Raw genomic sequence first — 22,592 nt, 5'->3', positions numbered from 1 at the left:
ATTTTGTGTGTTGTCGAAGGTTTGCTACAGTAAAGAGCAAAAGAAGAGGTGGAAGAAGGGTACACTTTGTCAATCACTTCTTCCTGAACCTCCAAACTATCATACATATTTTTCTGATCTTTCATCTTTAAGCAAATGCCAGTGAAACATCTTACAAAATATGGAATATAGCTTTTCTCTAATATTAACTTAACAAATGCATGGCAGTCCATTATTATACATTCGTAATAAAGTGCCATGTGCAAGGCATTAATGCCACATGACTCTGACAGCATTTTTCAAATTCTCTTTTTTAAAACTTCCAAATATCTACCTCATGGGAATAAAAAATAGAAAAGAAACAGAAGTGAAAGCAGAAGTAAAACAAATTTTATTTGAAGACTGAAATTACTGTAGAAAGGGAAGAAAGCAATATGAAGAACAGTAATAAAAATGCCCTCAATATGCCATACTGGCCTAAACCCAAAAAATCATATAGTATTACAGAAGGGGGGGGGGGGGGGTTGGGAATCACACAATACCTTTGGCATTTCAATTTTTTTCCCCTGAGCAGCTGCTTAGATCTATAGACTGTAATAACACAAAACCAAAAATACTGGGACAGGGAAGAAAGAGATCATGTGTGTCTTCTGTTTTTTTTATGAACAGCATTATTTCAGGATAAAGGTAGGCACTGCTTGGGATTTTAGGTCATCATTACGTCTTCATTGGTATTAAGCCTTAAAATGATTAAGAATTCTGAAGATTCGCTGTACTGGCAAGTACATACTATAGGACTATATTTAGTTCTAGCCATTTAATTTCAACCTATAATTTATTGAAGCAACTGGACAATAAGCTAGTTGGAAAACCAGGCATGGACAGGTACTATTTTTGTACTACAATTCTTAGAATCCCCTATTCAGAATAGAAAGTGCATTTGAAAAGTAGTCGTTATTTGGTTAGGGGATTCTAGGAGGTTCAGTCTAAAAACTTACTGCAACTCTTTCAATGCAATGATTCCCGTAACCCACATCAATTCCTTGATATCAATTTCAGAAATCCATACTCTGCAAATGCATGATTAAGACAGCAGAAGTGAGATTTGAGACCTTGCTTGTCATCAGGATCATTTATTTATTTTTTGAAAGTCTGATTAAAAATCCCACCCCAACCCAAGTGTATCCAAGTAAAAGTAGACAGGCTGGGACCTACCCTGTTTCCCCTAAAATAAGACATCCTCAGAAAATAAGACCTAGTAGAGATTTTGCTGAATTGCTAAATATAAGGCCTCCCCCGAAAGTAAGACCTAGCACCGTTTGTGTTTGGAAGAATGCCCGCCGAGCAGAACACCAGAGCATGCAGGTTTGGTAAATGTACGTACCATAGATTGTTGTACATGGAAATAATGGTAGTAATAAGAAATTCTTGATAGGATTCAGAGTTTGTCTGGTTCTGCTGGTTTGTTATGACAACTACTGTACAGTATATAATAAATGTTCATTTTTTGTTCAACAATAAATGTGAATTCTTCTTCATGGAAAAATAAGACATCCCCTGAAAATAAGACCTAGAGCATCTTTGGGAGGAAAAATTAATATAAGACACTGTCTTATTTTCGGGGAAACACGGTAGTGAAGTTTTCTTTACTGTAAACACTTCTATGACACAAGGCTATTTCTCTTTGAAACTGAGAGGAATCTCAATAGATGGTTGTCATATTCAATCAAAAAGTTTTTTAAATTAACAACTGTCTAAAGCTAAAGCTTTTGAAACATTTAAGATAGTTCCCTAGATCCCAGCCTTATATTTGTTTATTTGGTGTCATTAAAGTGGACTTCCCGTTCCTTATCACCGCAATTATTTTCAAAGCCACAAAACTACATAAACTAAGTGAGAAGCTGTTAAAAGATGAATTACTTTGAAAATGCATGGAAACAGTATGAATGTCTTGGGTGGTATTAGAAGTGATATAAGATTTCAGTTGTAAATAAACCATAGAAATACATACATTTCTATGTGTCAAGAAAAAAAGTACTCTATGAGAGCAAGCAGCGTGTTCTCAACAGAAAATGTCATTTACTGATAACCATGGCTTGTTTCTTTTTTTTTTCTGAAGCCATGATAAGTATTGCTATTTACTATGATTCTTCACAGAATGTTACCCAGGCGAAGTACAAAATAAGTTAAGTATCTACAATTTTGCAACCAACTTCCAATTTTGTTGTAGTTTATAGTAACTCTCCAAATGCAAACACTATTATCAATTCACAATTAATAAAGCCATAGTTACACATAGTTAAATATATTCATTGATTTTCTTTTTTCACTAATTAGATTTAAAACCTATATTGTGCCGTCCGCCAGACAATAAAAAAACTATAAAGCTGAAACGTGCCGTCCTTTATCCGGGCGAACTGCAAATCCCTATAAGCTGTCCTAAAAATATTGAACGACTGAGTCTGGAAAACTTCAAAAAAGGGATGTTTATTCATACAAGGTTGTAAACCTGGCACAGATCTTAAAGTTACAGAAAATGAAACAAATTTCTATAGGTTTTAGTTACAGAATTATCCTTGGTTCCAGAAGGCAAAGGTGATTATAAAACCACTATACCCTAATCACGCTGTCTATATTAGAAGGAGAAACTCTTTCCTTCCCTATCTTTACAGCAAAGATTAGTTCTAGAAGCGACGGAATAACCCTGCTCCTCTAACTAGATTTCCTATTCCAGATCAGTATAATTCAATACTTATCTAATTTGGATAGGCTTAGATTGGCCTGGTTTTGAAGATGATTTGTCCCAGTTAGCTTTGCACAGCTGCAGCACGTTGGAAGACTATAGCCAAAATGAGGCTCCAAAATGGAGACTAGACCCTGGTAAAAAAGGGCGGTCCTAAGATGTTGTACTCTTTGACCAATCATTGCAAAGAAAACTGCAGCCAGCTCTTGCAGACTCCAAGCCACTTTTCCTGGGCTTTTGCAGCCAGAGGCTGAAACAAAATGTAAAGGAGGGAAACCAAACAAACGACCAATAGGTAAGGCAAACCATCGTCCTGGGGGACGGAACATATATAAGTAAAAAGTCATAATAGAAATACAAAGTCCAAACATTAATATTATCTTATTTCTTCAATTCTAAGATGCCATAGATTGTAAGATGCGCACTAACTTCAGTACCACCAACAAGGGGGGAAGGGGAAGCTTTATTTAAATATATATATTTAAAAACCCACACTTCTAAGACACACCTCATTTTTGCAATTGTTTGTGGGGGGGGGAGTGTGTCTTAGAATTGAGGAAATACAGGATATTCATATCACTTACAGTCACACATCTGGTGAGTTAGCTTCAGTACTGTACCTTTATAAGGAAGTATAGTACATTCCTTTTCCTCTTTACAATCTGACTGATAGCCTTAAGTCTATCTAACAATCACTAAACAGACACACACACACACATTTGTGAAAAACAGATATAATAATAATAATAATAATAATAATAATAATAATAATAATACTTTATTTATACCCCGCCACCATCTCCCCGTGGGGACTCGGGGTGACTTACATGGGGCAGAGGCCCAAACAACATAGAACAAAGCATAAACAACATAATACAAATCACTATAAAAAGATAAAACAGTAATACAATATATCAATTAAAACAAAAATACAGGATAAAAAATTGCATTTAAAACACATAAATGGTAAATAAATATAAACCAAGCTCAATATAAACTCAAACAAAATTAAAACCAATTTAAAACATGTTAGCGGCATATAAATCACCAGCCTGATTAGCAGATGATATAGAATGGGAGAACATTTCATCTGTACACGTCTATAACCATCTCATAGATCCATCCAGTGTATTGTCATCATTGCGGGAGAATCTTTCTAAGTATTATGCTTGAAAACTTTTTTAACACAACAGTTATTGAGAAACAAATCAAATAAGTCAGCCATTCTGCAGCTTCTACATTACATTTTTTCCCTCTAGCCTAGCCCCCCTGCTAAGACATTCAATAACAGAAAGCAGCATAAGGTTTCGGTGTCCCTCTGTTTCGCCCTACTGTGATTTATTCTTGTGTATTTGAAATCCAATCACGTACCCCCCACACTACATATAGAAAATGACCTTGAAAATGTCAGCCTGCTCATTTTGACTGTAAGTCTAATCTCTTAGGTTATGGTAGGAGAGTCGTAAGAAGTAGAGTTACTCTAGGAAATTATCATGACAAAAGGGGGGAAAATCAATTCTGTTAGTTTGGGAATAAAGACTTTCTAAAAGGTGATTCTAGGCAGTCATGTATTTTTCCCCCACTTCAGTAATTATACCCACAGAGAATTTGATATTACACAATAATGCCTAATGGCTTTTTGGTAAGTTCCTTCAAAATTCACACTGGATAATCATATATTTTAAATACTCAAGTATTAACTAGTTGAAACCCATTCCAGCCTTGGCAAATACATTAGCGGAACATACACACATATGTTTAAAACGTCTTGCGTAAGGCACTGCAAAAGCAAATAATATATAGCCCTAGGTACATCAACTTGATTGCTATGTGTTTAAACAGAAAATGATGCAATAAAATGCTATTATGGTTTGTTGTATTTTGGCATTCCTCATTGTGGACTACAATCCAATTCCATTTACCTTGAGATAAGATCTAGTGAACGCCAAGAGGCCTACTTCTAAATAGACATATATATGTAGTGTGAGCACCCTGTAACCTGCCCTGCTAGATATTGACGGCCTTGATAAGTTGGAGGCTTGCTGGACCATCCCCTGCTCCATTGTATATACCTTGTACATGGTGGGTTTGGGACGAAGAGTTCCTACTCATAAGAACTAAACAAAGGGAGGCTACAGGGCAGAGGATATGGACCACAATTTGAAAATGCATGATTGTCTTTTAATTGAGCCTGACAATGATTGAGTAACGCGCCACAGCCCTGTGAACTGTAAAAGCAAATGTACTATCACTGCTCAAGGTTCCTACATTTTGGAGGCACCACTGGGAGCTCCAGTTCTCTGTATTTTTCTACCTTGATTTAGTTTTTCAAAATAAAGCTTTCTTTCTGAGAGCAAGAAAGGCCTGGTTACTTTGCCGGCCATGTCTTTAAAGCTGCACCTTTTCACCTAGACCTAGTTCACACAAGGTTTTGAAGACTACCTAATACCTGTATGACTAGCTAAGCAAACCAGTAATAGCTCATATAATATGAGGTTGTCTATCTATATCTATATCTATATCTATAAGGTTGTAACCATCTGCACCCTTGTTCTCCATCTACTGCTAAATGGCTATGGTGAATTCTACAGAATGGGGTTCTTGGGAAGAACTTTATGCTCTGCCTTCCCATTCACATCTTGACCCAAACCCAACAAAGCTATCCTCTTATGTGGGAGATATAATAAAGCCTCTTAATGTGAATCCTGGCTCTATGTAGGTCCATAAAAAATGCAGCTTTCAGAGTCTTTACCCCCAATCTATTTAGGGTTGTATAAAAAAGAACAAGCTTCATGAATTGGTGCTGGAAATAAACAGCTAGCCAGTGAATGTCATTAAAGACAAGTGCTACATGATCTGTTAGACATTAACCAGACAGCAATCTGGCTACTATGTTTCTCATCTGGCATTCAAATATATGGTACTTTTTAGGAACAGGTCCATAAAATGTTAAATTAATCTAGATAATAAAAAGTAAAGCATAAACTACCCTAATCAAATCAACTTTTCTAGGAAGCTGGACAAAAGCACTCTTGTTCATCACTACCAAAGTGACCAAGATGTGTATTTGACACTTCATTGAGACCTCAATCCCACCCAGAATTTATTGTTTTCCCAATCTGGGATTGGCCTGTTACTGACCAGTACAACCTCAATTTTCTCTTGTAAGTTCCAACATATACTCCCTTCACTGCATCTAGACACGATTCAGAACTTCAACAGAAGTATTGGAAATGTTATTTCTGTATATCACAGCTGCATTTTCAGAGATTCAGATCCCATGTTGTTCCAAGTAGTACACATTTGTACCTTACCAATGGGTTGCTCTCTCAGGAGCAAGTGGAACAAGACACTGGCAGGATCTACACTGCCATATAATCCAGATTTTCAAGGCGGATAATCCACATTATCTAGTTTGAACTGGATTATATGAGTCTACACTGCCATATAATTCAGTTCAAAGCAGATCATCTGAATTTTATATGGCAGTGTACAGTTTTCTATTAAACTTAGTAATAACATTCCAAATTATCAGCTGATTGAAAGAGGGTACTAAATTCTACCCATCTCTGTACCTTTGCTTTTTGTTAAACTCAATTCTTCTGAGGAACCGGGAGCATAAGCAGCATGAACATAATATAAAGTTCTCATCATCAACGTGATATGCAGTAGATAAAAGCAAATAGCTTAACTTGAGATACTGGAAAAATGTGGCCCTCCAGATGTTAAGACTACAACTCCCATAATCCCTCACTATTGCCTAATCTGGACAAGGTTGATGAAAGATGCAGTCCAGCCAGATCTATGGGCTCACCCAGATCATGTGGTAAGCAAACCATGTCTAAAAGTTCTTGCAAATTCAAATTTGAAATTGAGCTTTCTGCCTCATTGTTTAAAATCATCCTCACCAATGGTTAACACCTGCAAAATTCAATGCCAATCACTGCTTCAGTGCAAATCAGAGCACAACTCAGGGCAAGCATAAAAATGCAACATGCTCTTGATCAACTGTGATCAGCACTATATATTGTTTGCAGAAGTGAACTGTGATTCTGTTCCCCATTATTGGCTTGTAAAAACAGTCTAATTATTAGCTGCAAATAGTCCAAAAATGTAAGAGAGGTGGGGAAGCACTAATGAGGAAAAAATCTCAGTTACAGATTGTAGTTTTAATCCCTAGATCATTTAAAGAGGAGTTGTTTCTTTTTCTTTTGTGTAGAAAACGCTGAAACTTCTGTTCTATTTTGGGGAGGCAATACATTTTAATTTCAAGATAGCTGTATTTCCCCGATTCTATACAATAATCATTCAAGAATGTATTTGACTTCTTGGAGAGCATTGTTCAATTCCTGATAGTGGTATTTAAATCTAACATGGTAATAATACAGTGAATGATTAATGGTTAGAAGACTATCAAGAGATGAATAATGCAATAAGAACTAAAGAATTGAAAAATTCAGGCTTTAAAAGATAAAATATTTACTTTTAACATACCTTCAAAAATATTGTTTTCAACTCAGTCGGATCAGCTCTCTTGGTTAGAGCCACCTACAAGTAAATACAATTATATTAATATGCATAGTCTATACAAAAGATGTCAAAATGTCATTAAAGAGAGAGAGTGAGAGTAATTCAAACAAAGGAATGAGCAATAAAAAATAAAATGTTCCCCTCTAGTAAATTGGGTAGTGGTTAATGTGAGAAAGAAATGCTTGCCTAATAGTTACATTCAATTATTCAATGTTTTTCTGGAACTGTTCCCATGAATACGATGGCAAATCTTTAAAAAGTACTGTACACACTAATGGGAAGCAAGGTTTGGTTCACATGGTACCAACCACAGTATACGTTCAGTATTCCTTATCCAAAATGCTTGGGTTCAGAAGTGTTTGTGATTTTAAAAAAATGAGTATTTCCATATATATATAATGAAATATCTGGGTGATGGAACCCATGTTTAAACATGACATTCATTTAAGTTTCACATACATTTTATACACATAGCCCGCATATAATTGTATACGTAATATTTTAAATCATTTTGTACATGAACCAAAGTTTGTGTGCACTGAATCATCAGAAAACAATGGTCCTGTTACCTATGTAGACAATTTTGGAATTTGAAGCATAGTATCTCTATCATGTGAACATTTAGTAACAAGGACATGCAATGGGCAACAGAACAATATAGACCAAAGCAATTAAAACTGGTTACAAGAAGTCTTACTCTGCACCTGAAAAACCCAAGTGTTTCAATAAGCAATCTAGAAGATAAGCCCCACTGCTAAAGGTAGTCATTTAAAAGTATTCTCTTCATTTGTTCCAGGTTGGGAAAGAAATGATAATAGCGCTGATGAGAATATTTGTAGATGGAATTTTCATGGTAGAAAGTAAAGGAAGGTGTTGCCTTCAACTATGGTGATGGGGATGTATCTGATTTCCCAATGGACTCTTATAAACTATTATTTTTGTCCTGCTGGTATATAATAGTCATTATATCTGTAGCACAGACATCTTGAGTATTACCTGATTTCTTTTTCTAGTTCAAAGCTACCAAGCTGAAAAACAAAGATGCAATACTTGATAGCTCTTTTCCTTTTCAGTCCCATAATCCTTTGGGGATAAAAGAGCTATGAATGCATTCAAGAATGTAGATGCACCGGTTTTTTTGGATTAAAACTCCCAGAACTCCCCAACCAACACAAACAGTCCTGATGCATATCCAGAGAGAAACCCACAAGTTTCTGACCTTGATTCCCCAGCCAGGGAGGAAATTGAGTTTCTAGCTATTAAAGTCTTCATCTTGATACTAAGGTTGAAAGTTAAAAGAGATAAATAGAAACTCTACATGCCAACTTCAGGAGAGAAGCATAATAACAACTTTTACAGAAAGGATTCTTTAAAAATTGAATCGTCAAGGGTAGCCTTTTCCAAACTTGGCCTCTTCAGCCCTGGTAATGAATGGACATGATCTTTCCAAGAGCACAAATATGTGAACATTTGTGTAGATATCTATATTGCAGATTAAGACCCTGGAAAACGCACAACAAAAGAACTGAAATGTGCAGGGGAATGACCAAAAATCAAACCATGTTCTTCCACTTTAACCCATGTCTCTCATGAGTACAAACTGCACAGGAAAATACATTAATGCATTAGGACAGAAGTACACAATTTTGATCTTCTTACTGGATGCTAGCTATTTGGGGGTTAATGATGTTTGGCAGTTTTCCCCTTCAAAACTCACTGAAACGGCATGAGCAATTGTGGGGTAGATAGGCTGAAAATGTGTGTTATCCAAGTGTGCATGCTGTCCTAAGTGTCATAATCTTGTGCTAAGACAGTTATTTGCTCAAGAGCTCATTCACTAGGCTTTCTGCTCTCTGTGGCAGACTGGACTTCAATGAATTCAGTAACAACCAGAAGATATCTCCTTATATTCATCCTCTTTAACAAAGCTTCCCCCCATCTTCCATTATCTATAAAACAAAATATACCATGTATTGGAAGTCCAGTATTCTGATAAATTTTGATATTTCGTCACCAATTGCTTGCAAACACCACCCTAAAATGTAAAATATAGCTATGGAATGTGACAGACTATATGGAAGAGTAGGGTAAATCTAAAAAGGTAAGAAAAAGGACAAGACAACTCCCAAGACCACAACCCCCATGGACACCTCAAACTGTGGATAATTGTGAACTCAATATGCTGACTACATTTGGGGTTGAAGCATACTGCAGACTCACAATGGAGGACCTAGAGAAGACCACAAACTCTTTTGGAACATGAATAAGTAAATCCATGGATAAGGAAGGCAAACTTTATCAGCATCCAGTGAATAGTCACATTACAACTGGAAATCAAAATCAGCAAGGAATTTCAGTTCTTCAAGTCAGGTAAGTTTATCACAAGAGTACATGACTAGCTCTCAAAGTGATAGCTCAGGAGTTAACAACATGTAGGCTTTGGGGGTGGTGAGAGAAATGATCCGTATTCTCAAAGGAAATTTGTCTCTGTTTGATCATTTTCAAACACGGTCCCTATATGTGTGAAACTTTCAAAAGCAAAAATGGATAGGTTTAAATATAAATGGCTAGCAACTGAAAGCTACTGGACAGAATATGGCAAAAGTAAAATATACTCCCAGATTCCTATCCATGACCGTATCCATAAAAAAGCATGCAGAGCAATTGAAACACAGCATATTATAAAAAACAGTTATATACCCAAGAACTGCAAAACAACATTCCAGATCCTGTCTCCACCTCCTGAAAAAAAAATTGTGTAGACAGAAATAGCCTACTCTATTAAAATGTCACAGAATACTGATAAACAAGTACCCTTGGAAAATGTGAAGAAGAAAGACAGCTTATAGAATTAGGGTATCTGTTTAACTGCTCTGAGCAGCTTGTTTTTTCTGGAAAAAGTCAAAAGTAGAAAAAAAATTCCAGTCAATTTTACCTGTGCTTTAAACAGTGTTATTGATTTAGTATCTTTGCTTTAAATGTTACATACAATTATATTACTGGAGTATTTTAATGATGTAGAGAGAATGACATATACTTTTTTAAAAAAAATAAAAAAGTGAATGCACCTGAAAGAATATTTTTGATGGATACATATCTAACGAGAGCTATACCCAATATAACCTTCACTATTTGATAGTTCAATTTCAAACTGAGAAAAATCTGATTCAGAAAATTCCATCATGGTCAACACAACAGATTTGGGTCAATATAAGTTAAGAAAACATTGAAGGCATATTGTCACCTCAACAACAGTAATGGACAAATGAATACTAACTAGACATGTGTCCTAAAAACTGATCTACAGAAGAAGTTCATATTCTGTATCTATTCTACCTAGCATGACCAGTTCTAGTACAATAACCCAGACAACTATAGATACATATATGAATATATGTATCCATATACGCATCCATATATGTGTACACATATACCTATACATATTATGTTGAAAATATTCTACAAAATACATAACATGGGAAATTTTTTATTTCTGAAAATAATGGACCTCACTTCTTTGGCTGTGGGGTAACAACAGTTGTATGGACTGGAGGCTCATGACTGAAGCAAGGTGTGATTTGGGAGTGAGACCTCCACACTTGCATATACCCTGTTTGAACCAGGATTAGTCTGAAGATTAAAAGTTTTAGGTCAAAACAGCTGGTGACAAAAAAGAAATAGATTAATAATCAGGAATGGGGAGATGTGTGTGGAACATATTGATTTCAAATATCCAGTCAAAGCTGAGGCTAAAGTTTCCATCACTGAAATAATTAGAACGCTGCTAGAAAATGGTCCACGATCAACATAACAATGTCACAGCTACTGTGCTGTGATAAAATGCTACCTACCTATATATTTCCAACTAGGGAGAGATGTTAGTCATTTCAACACAGTTGCCCAAAGAACCTATGCAGGTATCTTTCCCTCCCCTTAAATCACAGTACTTGGGAGAAAAACATGCTTGTAAGCTGTACCTTCGCAACCAGTAAATAATTAGCCTGGCTATAGATCCTCACTCAGCAGCACTGCGGCATGAGAAGGAATTGAAAAGCAGTGTTGGAAACCAGAGGGAGCAAAAACAGCAATCCAAAGATCCGCCAGAAGTCTCTTGACAACATCAAGGAATCACAGAAAAAATAATAACTCAACCAAATAATCTACCTGGGGCTCAAGAAGCCACTTGTTTTGGCTGCCTCCCTGGGATTACTTTATTTTCATTTTTTTAAAGTAGGAATTGTCAAGAACCTAGGATACAAGTTGTACAAGTCTGCAATCTATGTTGTCTCTGAAGTTTCCACTTGTATCTCACAGAGTTTCTCAAGTAAGCAAGGTAAGTTTCCTTATCCCATGAAGCAGTTTCAAATATGTCAGAACGACAGACAACAAACAAATGGAAAGGATGGGGAAAACACATCAATATGAGAACTTATCAACTTCAACCATGTGCTGTTGGTTGGAAAATATTTTAGAACACAACTTCCAGAATGCCTCATTGCAGAATTGTACAACAGGTTCTGCTGGTGCATTTCAGAGAACTAAGCAAAGTGGAATATACTGTACAGAAGTGACTGGAAATACTCAACATTCAACATTTAGTTTTGCCATTTTCTTGAAGTGTCACATAGATACAAAAGTGATCCTTGACCTGCTGCAGTAGCCCACCCCTGAATTAGACTATCCAACACTGCAGAAATTAACAAAAAAAGGTATATATATAGTAACATACAACCAACTATAATCTGTCTGGCAGCTGTTAATCAGAATGAGATGCCTTCCAATCCATCGATCTTTTCAAGTCATGTCTTTCTCCTCCTACACACCTTCCACTATGACTGCACAGCATAACAACATGGGCATCCATCATCTTTCCACATCTGTTATTTCTTGTACTTGAAAAAAATAGAAGTTTAACCTTCAAATGCTGAACTGATGAAACACATTAGGTAGAGTCCACCGCCCACTCTGCTGCTCTCGCTGGGAAGCATACCAACAAGCAGTAAGCGACAGACAATCTGCTTCTCACTCACTAGGCCTCTTCCCAGAAATACATTTCAGTTCTCAAAAAGTTTTCTCATATTATGAGGTAGCATGGCTTCAACCTCATGTTGCTGATGTTAGTTTTAATTTGCAAGGATAAGACCTCAGAAAATAGCCGTTCTACTTGTGTTCGCTGTATCCAATGGCATTTTAGATCATGTCGCAGATTTTAGACTCATGTATGTTTCATATTTGATAGTGCACACATGAAATGCTGATTTGCATTAAGAATTGTCTGCTTTCAAATATCCCTGACAAAACAGCAGCTCAGAGAACTGACTGAGCGACATGCAGACCAGGTCAAATTCAACCTGTACTTACTTGGAGATGGACAAACTCTGCTTAAAATCTTTGGCTTTAAGCTGCCAATCAAAGGTATCTGAGCAAATTCTTTGATGGCTTCCCAAGAAATGTGAAAACTGCCAAAGATGTTTTATTGTTCAACAAGTTAAAGACAGCAGGGACTGTTTACTACCTATCATTAGAAAGGTAGCATTTTTGTCTTAATTTCACTTTCCACCACCACACATAGACATATCATAGAGATGTTCTATTTCTTTTCTTTTTTTAATGCATGACACTTCTAGCTGTTTCATGTACATCAGGCTAAGATCACGCATCTCTTACATTCATTAGTACTAGTAATTTGAGCTACTGACACCTATGTGGACGAAAGTGTGGTTTCATCCTACTTGGGGAAAAAGCATATCTACATACATTATTGCTGTTTACTTTTAAGTCATTTATGTTGTATAGTTATCCTAGTGCGACTATTTCACAGGATTTTATTGGCAAGTTTGGTTCAGAGGAGGTGTGCCACTGCCATCTTCTGAGGATGAAAGTGTGCGATTTGCCCAAGAACACCATGTGAGTTTCCATGACCAAGCAGGAATTTGAACCTGTGTCTCCAGAGTCCTAGTCCAACAACCAAACCACTACAACACTACACACATATATAGCATCAGTGTAGTGTAATGATTTGGGTGCTGGACTAGGACTCTAGAGACCAGGGTTTAAATTCCTACTTGGTCATTGAAACTTGGATGGTGTCTTTGGGCAAAGGAACACCAGGTTTGAGACATTCAGAAGTGCCATTACACAGTTCCTTAATAATTAGTTAATACCCATCTTTCTAGGAATCACTGAAATTTGCCTAAATCTGGTTCTTTCTAAGTATGTTTTTTAGTATTTATCACAGGAGCAATTAAGATCTATTGTTAACCTTTCTTTCAGACTTCTCATCATTTCTATGTAATGACTATCATTCTAGATTATTAACAGAATATAAGAGGCTGCCTGTTGTATGAGCTTGCCAAAGCTGGGATATGTTGCAAATGGAGCCTGAACACATAGCTCCATGGCGAAATACTGGAACAGAAGTTCTTCAGCCAGTAAAGCCACTGCAAAATGATGATGACCGATAGTTAATTTTTCCAACTGATCAATTACAGAATTGTAGAATCATAGAATTGGAAGAGACTGCATGGGCCATCTCATCCAACCACCCTACTATGCAGGAAAAGCATATTCAAAGTAGCCCTGGTAGATGTCCATCCAACCTCTGTTTAAAAGCCTACATAGAAGGAGCCTCCACTATACTCCAAGGCAGAGAGGGTAATTTAAGCCTGACATTGGAAAGTATCTGTGTTGTTGCAAACTGATTTCTGTTTTTCACCACTATAGTGCAAACTGAGCAAAGTGAGAAACAAATTAATATTGCAGTCTGTTCCAGTGATTTGTTATGATGGTTCTCTATTTGTTGCATCTTAGTCATGAACATGCAGGAGGAGGACCTGGGCTGGAGAAAATAAAATCCCACAAAGTGCCCTAACTAATAATTGTGTGACAGTATGCTGTAAAAATAGCTGACAGGTAAATGCATTTTGTTTCAGTGTTGCGTTTCCTTTTTTGATTGAGCACCGAAGTTAACTTTTAAAGATTGCATTTATAATTGGATCTGTCTTTGCATGTCTATTCAGAAGGCTGCACCTCAGTAACTTGGTGTGTGAGTGGGTACAAATCCATGTGTATGCATGAATCCAGTTCTTGGATCTTTTTTTAAAGAGCCAAAAGACATCTGTGTAATGGATGTAGGAAACATAAAATCCATATAACTCTTTTGCTGTGTATTACTAATGGGAAGGCCAAAAGTCATGAAGCCAAACACCTTTTTCAAAAGCAAAAGCAAAATGAGCATCAGTTATATGTTGGTCAAAGGTAAATCATGCAACAAAATAAAATTTGACCAGGGTTTATGTAATAAACATTATATTTGCATTGAAAATATGCCACCTGGAAATTATATATGCTGTTAAAAACGATAAAGGGGTACAGGCAGTCTCCAAGGTTCTGCAGGTAAGTCAGAACAGGTATATTTTTAGGTGTAACTCCAACAAAATAAATAAATAAATTTCAGATTTGGATAGCATAGAGAAGGGTGAACACCCTTGTAGTGTCAATTTCACTGTCTATGTCCCTGTTCAGAAGATTTCACTTCACTTTCTGTCCCTGTGATCATTGGATTTTGAAAAAATTGGCTTGCTGTGGAAACAAGGATTGGCGATAGAGCTTCAGTTTCCAGAGCATAAGGTTGCTTGTCTCTAAGGTGTTACATTTACACCTGACTCTCAACAGGCCCTTCCACGCAGCCATACAACCCAGAATATCAAGGCAGAAAAACCCTTGGGTTATACGGCTGTGTGGAAGGGCCCTACATCTTCTGGGCCCACATTCAGCTTTGTTTCAATGACATCAACTGGCTGCCATGGAAAAAATTAAGACTGATACTCAGTTCAATTTTAAATACATAAAAGACCCGAACAATCTCTACAAACTTTCTTTCCACATCATCATACCGAACAGGTATGAGATTAATTGAACTGTATTTTATTAATAGCAGCTGACTTTTAATGCAAGAGCATTTGAGCCCAAAATGTATGAGAGGGCTGAGGATCAGCCGTCAAAATATACCGGTAGAAATAGAAACAGGCTAATTCTAACTTCTTATAAAACCATATACCAAGAACTAAGGCAAGTAGTGTTCCTTGAAGCAGAGGAGGGGAACTCAATAAATTCCTATAAAGTAAATGTGTATGATTCATGACCACAGAACAATAGCTAAGTGGTGCTGGGGATGGAGCCAGAGAACAAAGAGTGAAGAGAATAGCTGAATGGCTGGCGGCACATCAACCTTTGTTGGATCATTCCATTCTGCAATATTTTGTTACAGGTGCCACATCTGAAAAGCTGAAAACAGCTATTAATCCGGCTAGTGGAAATTCAAGAGATAAAATCTACCTCTTTGGTTTCCTGATTCCAAGGCTACCTGGCCTGTCTATTTCCTTTCAACCAACATCATAGCTCCCTCCTTTCACAAGGTGAATCCTTAAGGCTCACACTGTTTCTCCACTATGGCTGTTTCTTATCTTTCCTACCAACAGCAGTCTATCTTCTGGTTTTGCAGACCCTTCTTTTCATCTGAGTCTTGTCTTTCTTCAACACCCTGTCTGTTACATATTTTTGCCACTTTAGAGCTTTGGTTCCTTGTGGTTGCTTTCTCCATTCAGGTTCCAGGCTCTGGGCTTACTTCAAGGCCAGACGGCCAACTTCCAGGTCAGACGGTCAACACCTTGAGTTGCTCCTTAATAACAGCTTACTCTACAGTGATTAGTAAGTGACCCTGTTTGTATCTTCACCTTGAAAGGCTCTGGTTGCGGATTTCTTCTTGCTGGATTTCTACTAAATGACACAGAGAGAGATGAAGCTGTTTTGTTCAGACCACATGGCAATGCTACATACAAATTTTGTCTTGTATGTACATTCTCCCTCTGATGCAGACAGAAACAGCCCAGAGAATATTTGTTCATAATGAAAAAATATCCTATATGCCAGAACTGTCCAGACATTTCATGTTGGTGACATACTTTTTAGACATGCATCATTTTTGACATGCTAATTCAGTTTTACTAGCAAGCCAGGGGTTAAACCAACCCCTTATAAGAGATACAGGCGCATACATAAATGATAATAACAAAATGTATGGTGACACAGTGTATCTAATAAAAACCTTTCATCTAGCTTTAGTAAAAATTGATTTACAGTGTTCCCTCACTACTTCGCGGTTCACTTTTTGCAGATTCACTGTTTCACAGTTTTTCAATAAATTCTAAAAGACTATTATAAATCATAAAAAAATTACAATTTACAGCCTCAGGAATGGAGAAAGGAAAAGCCAAAGGGAGAGAAAAGGAGCCCAAGCAGCAACAGGAGGAGAAGGAGGCGATTTATCAACACACGATTGGTTGATAAAGACTCAAAATAGTGTATAACTACTAAAATAATGTACAAATATTAAAATAAATATAGTGTCCCTACTTCGTGGGTTTTCACTTATTGCGGGGGATCCTGAAACCTAACCCCAGCGATAAGTGAGGGAACACTGTATTGCTTGATTCACATAGATTCAAAGGTGTCTTCTAACATTCCCACAACATACCTACACATTGCAACTGACAATCTAATGTTGTGATTCCCAACCTTTGGGCCTTCAGATGTTTTGGACTTCAACTCCCAGAAATCCCAGCCAGCTGACCAGCTGTTGGTAACTGTGGGAGGTTGGGAACCATTGCTCTAATGTGTTGCGACACAGTTTGGAAAGCTCTACTCTATACTCATGTCTTAGTCTAGAACAGCGGTTCTCAAAGTGTGCTCCGTGGAGCCCTTGGAGCTCCATGAATCATACTGAGGGGCTCCGCAAATCATACTGAGGGGCTTCTGCAGTTCCTTCTCCTCCTCCAAGCTTTCCCTCCTCATTCCTGCTCCTCCCCTTCCCCCTCCCCCTCCCTTGCCACCAAAAGCCTTTCCTCCCCACTTCCATCTCCCCCAAAAGCTTTTCCCCCGCCTCACTCACCCCAAAGCCTTTTCCCACACCTCCATCTCCTCCAAAGTCTTTCCCCCACCTCCCTTGCCCCTTAAAACCTTTTCCCCCACCTCCCTCACCCCCAAAAGCCTTTTTCCCTCACCTTGCTTGCTTCCAAAAATCCAGTTTCCCTCCCACTGCTCAGGGAGTGCTTTGATTGTGCTTTTCCTTCATGGCAGAAGGGAGTTGAACTAGATGGCCCCTGGGGTTGGTCCTGTTATTATTATTATTATTATTACAAAGGCTGGATGGCCATCTGTTGGGGGTGCTTTGTTTGTGCTTTTCCAGCAAGGCAGAAGGCAGTTGAATTGGATGGCCTTGGGGTCTTCCACTGAAATACTGTTAAGTTTATGTTGGTTAAAACTGTTTTTCATTTTAAATATTGCATTGTTCTTTCTTTAGTTTTTTTGCACTGCAAATGAGATATGTGCAATGTGCATAGGAATTTGTTCATTTTTTTTCCAATTAGTTCACACAAACAATCTCCATCTATCCATCCATCTGCCACTGGTCCGGTCCATCTGTCAAATTTTAAGATGCAATGAATCAAAAAGTTGCCCATGCCTGATATATATACATTATATATAATAAAAGATATAATATAATATATTAACATTTCTTGGGGCTCCACAAGAAAATTTTGTTTCAAAAAGGGCTCCACAGCTAAAAAAAAGAAGTTTTAGAACCCCGGGTCTAGGAATTATAGTAAAACAACCACCCTCCCCCCCCCAAATGGGTCAACTTATCCACACACGAGTCTCAAGTACTGTACTTATATATATAAAAAAGGAAAACATCCCCTTCTCTGAGTAGGGTGGCGAAAGGTAAGAGCTTAGTCTATCATGGGAGAACCTAAAGGAAGCACTAACCCCCACAATTCTCTTTGCTATACCAACCATTCTGGACTTTTTAATGCCTGGGGGGGGGGTGTGGTGACAGTAGCCAGGGGCAGCTGGACCCCTGAGGGAGCATTGGTGTTTTCCCCTCTCTGCAGAATGACATTCGATGTATCAGTGAGTCATATCAAAATCCACTCTTTAGACCCTAGAATTTGTCCTCATTTATACATGAGGACAACTTATACATGAGTATATCTGGTAGACTTCCCACTTAAATAGACCACTCCTCACACCACATAATATCTCTTCTTTTTAGGCCTACAAACTGTCACACAAAATCCAAACAGTTTGCATACATTCTATTGCCAAGTTTAGACTTCAGCTGTCTTAATGCTCACAAAACCTCTATTTTATGACAGCAGATGAAGCAAGGGCTATTCCTGAAGGCCTTCCTTCTCAGGTGTACCCATCTCAAAGGATTCTAAAATAAGAGCCAAACAGTAAGGGTTGTACATAGTAGTATCCCCGAGATTTCTCATTATTATCCTAATATTTTGCAATAATGTTGGATATCCTATTGAAAAAAGCACCAGCTAGATATTAAAATAAAACTATTAGTTGTCAAACTATCAAAAATGGCCATAAGAAAACTTAATTAATATTAGGTTCATTTCAATTTTGAAACAAAAAATGCAGTTGGTATCAACATGGGAGTAATTCACAATCACTGGGAGACACCTTCTATCTAAACTGACAAACCATGGCAGATTGCATTATTTTATGTTTTTTAAAAGTGAAGTGACAGGCAGGCAGACTTAATGTCAATGACAAAGAGGGAAAGAGACTACCTTAATGGAAATGTGAAAATTATTCAAATGCAGTACATTTCAGTTGTGAAACTCTAATCTGATTTTCATTGTGCAGTGTACCAAGACTATGTAGCCATCTCCTATTTATGGGAATCACTTCTAATGCCTTTCATTCTGCCACATTTGAACATTTCTATTGAATATGATATTGATAGATGGCACATATTTTACCATCACAGTTTTCGTTAAAGTCAGGCACAATTTTAAAAAATCCCAGCTGATTATATGTGCAGAATATGTGGCTCTTCAGAGGTTGCTGGACACCAACCCCCATCAGTAGAGGTTTCTCGTCCCTGTTATAGATAGATCAAGGAAATAAATGCCTTCCTGAGGAAAAAATGACATTGCTGGAGAAAAAGAATGACCCACAGATTATTATTTTTTAAAAAAAATAGGCATACATTATTTAACAATTGAACATTAAGAAAACAAAATAATGACCATGGATGATGAAGGCACTGGCATAGTCAACGACCATCTATACCTTGGCTCAGCTATAAATCAAAATGGAAGTAGTGATCAAATTAGAAGATTAGAACTTGGAGTAATAGCTATGAATATCAAAGTCAGGGATCATCTATGCCATTTTTCTGAATTTTATGTACAGTTGTGAAAGTTGGGCTTGGGAAGAATGTTGGTCAGAAGAGAATCAACCCTTTTGAAATGCAGTGCTGGAGGAGAGTTCTACAAATGGACTGTCAAAAAAGACCAACAAATAAATCCAAAAGCAAATCAAGGAGGAACTTTCCCTAGAAGCTGAAATGAGGTTATTGTATTTTGGCTGTATCATGACACGATGTGACTCATTAGAAAGATAATTATGTTTGGCAAAGTGGGAAGCAGTGCAAAAGGGGGAGCTCACATTACAGATGGATTCAATTGTGGAAGCCACAGTCCTGAATTTGCAAAATCTGAGCTGGGCTGGTGAGAACAGTATATCCTCAAAGACTCTTGTTCTTAGGGTCGTCATAGCTCAAAAGTGACTCAATGGCAACTGACAAAGATTATTTAAATATATAGTAGAATGTAGATCAGAAACAGCATAATGGATTATTGGGAGTACCCTATTAAAGTACTGAAAAAGAAACATGTCATCCCTTATGATAAAAAGTTCCAGCATTCTAAAAGCTAATACTTTAAGGAAAGAGTGGGGGTAACCTTGCTTTCTTTTTGATATGATATGACTTCTCATGCAGGAAATGTCTTGTTGTGGAAGAAAATTATAACAAAATGCAAATCTTCAGATGTGAATTTGTTTTTACCAGATACATGGTTGTCTGCTACATTTTTAAAAAGAAATTATGTGTTTATATGGAGTTGTCATTCTTCTAACATACAGGATGGGGGAAATGAGGTGAAAACAGAATTTAGAACTGTTATAACAGCATATAGCTAACTGTGAGAGTATATGAGGAAAGCTGAATTATAAGCTTGTTGTTGTGTGTCTTCATGTCATTTCCAATTTATGGAGACCTCAAGCCTAAGGCAACCCCAATACAGGTTTTCTTGGCAAGATTTGTTCAGAGGGGTGCTGCCACTGCTTTCCTCTGCAGCTGAGTGTGTGACTTGCCCAGGGTATGCCTGGTCAAGCAAGGATTTGAAGCCTGGTCTCCCGGAATCCTAGTCCAAAATTCAACTGCTACAATGTCTTAAAATTTCAATACCAAGAAAAATCACAGGAACATAGATTTAGAGTGAATTCAAAGACCAACAGTTTATTTGCACATAAACAAAATCAGTTCACATTTAGGAGTCTCCTCTATCTAAAGAGCTGTGCAGCCAACCTGTTTATAGGTTAGAGTAAGGTTCTGTTGTTCTTATGCACCATTTCTGATATAAGGCAACTCAAGACAACTCTACTACAGGGTTTTCTAAACAAGATTTACCTTCTCTTGAAGCCTAGAGCAGGGGTCCCCAAACTAAGGCCCGGGGGCCACATGCGGCCCATCAAAGCCATTTATCCGGCCCCCACAGCACAAAGGCAGAAGGGGGTTGGGCTAAATGACCCAAGGGGTCTCTTCTTTTCTTCCAATTAATAATAATAATAATTATTATTATTATTAGTATTATTATTATTATTATTATCATCATTGTGGCTGGGAGGCCATTTGTCAGGGGTGCTTTGCTTGTGTTTTTGGTGCCCAAGGACAGAAGGGGATTGGACTCAATGGTCCAAAGGGTCTCTTCCAACCCTATTTATTATTATTATTATTATTATTATTATTATTATTATTTATTTATTTATTTATTGCTTGGTGGCCAACTATAATCTGGCCCTCCAAAGGTCCGAAGGATCGTGAACTGGCCCCCAGTTTAAAAAGTTTGGGGACCCCTGGCCTAGAGTATAAACTGCCCAAAGTGGATTTCCATGGCTAAATGAGGATCCAAACCCTGGTCTCCAGAATTGTAGTCTAATGTTCTAACCACCATACCTGCCTTGACATGCATGTTGTTTCAGCTTTTGAAAACAAAGGCCTTATTCTGCACACAACAATGTGAGGTGGTTGTGCAGGTGACATATCCAGAGCCCCATTAGAGTTGTACCCAATCAATAATGTCTTTTTAAAAATTCCTACTGCAACATATCAATGTTATTTTCTTTTTCAGAACACAACACTTTGTAAGTTGTCCAGTTGGGCAGTGGTATATTCTGAAGTGGAAACATTAATTATAATTGTCTACATAGTGGAAAATCCCAGAACTGATGCAGTTGCATTGATCTATAACAACAAACCAAATTCTAGCCATTCATATCACTACTGGGATTTCTACTGTAAAGAACTCTTAATTGCACAATCAAGCCCAGGCTACCCTGGAGCAGTAATAGATATGAAGATGTGGAACTGACCAACGGAACGGCCCAGACTACGCCTATGGATCACGTGATTTACTCTGTTGCTCAGAGTCAAATGTTAATAGTTTTAATTGTATTTTAATGTTTTACTTTTAAATGTTTGTTTTTGTACTATGTTTTAAAAGGCATTGAATTGTTGCCATGTTGTAAAACCGCCTCGAGTCCCCACCAGGGTTGAGAAAGGCGGGGTAAATAAATAAATAGTATAACTTTTTACAGATATAAGAATAACTGACCATTGGTAATAATGTTGTTGCTGAGAAAATTCCTTCCTTCTACTATCGCAGGTACTCTGAAGACCCAGAATAAAGCCAGTGGAAACACGGAAGCCCAAGAGACAAAGTAGACTAATCCCATACTATTATTAATTTTTAAAATCCCAACATTTCACTATATGAGCCTTGACTCCACTGCAACACAGTCTTGCTCAAAAGGTGTTCTTCCACCCATGAAGGGCTGCTGGCCATATGAGATTCAAGGTCATTCATGATCATGTAGAAACTAAAAACAAGATTATCAAATATTTCCTATTTTTATTAAGTACAGCATCTAAGGCACTCAATATTACATTGTCTGTTTGCCAGTCATATCTCTAAGTGGCATGGTTCACTCTTACAATCCATTTTCTCTCTTTTGTACATCTTTTCAACGTTCACCATTTTTACATGTCCACTCCTACTTCCAAGTGCTATTTTCTTGCTTTCTTTTTAAAGACAAGATAAATGCCAGCAGCCTACTTCTTATGAGCAATTTTATCCTACTTCACCACCACTTATGCCGACCAAAGCAACATTTTTGGTGAAGTATGTGACTCAGCTGT

General features: G+C 37.4%; 1 protein-coding gene across 2 annotated transcripts in view; it reads right to left on the bottom strand.

Moving 5' to 3' along the window:
* slc25a13 (solute carrier family 25 member 13) overlaps window positions 1-22,592 on the bottom strand; it is a 131,841-nt gene that overhangs the window by 97,318 nt on the left and 11,931 nt on the right. For both annotated transcript variants that reach the window (XM_008112555.3, XM_003222119.4), the window contains one exon: window positions 7,217-7,270. In XM_008112555.3, coding sequence (XP_008110762.2) covers window positions 7,217-7,270 — 54 coding nt within the window. The remainder of the gene's footprint in view (window positions 1-7,216; window positions 7,271-22,592) is intronic.

This window comes from Anolis carolinensis, chromosome 6 (genome assembly GCF_035594765.1).
Source record: "Anolis carolinensis isolate JA03-04 chromosome 6, rAnoCar3.1.pri, whole genome shotgun sequence".
Classification (NCBI taxonomy): domain Eukaryota; kingdom Metazoa; phylum Chordata; class Lepidosauria; order Squamata; family Dactyloidae; genus Anolis; species Anolis carolinensis.
Note: the sequence above shows the minus strand (reverse complement) of the source record. Positions and strands in the feature narration are given on the sequence as shown.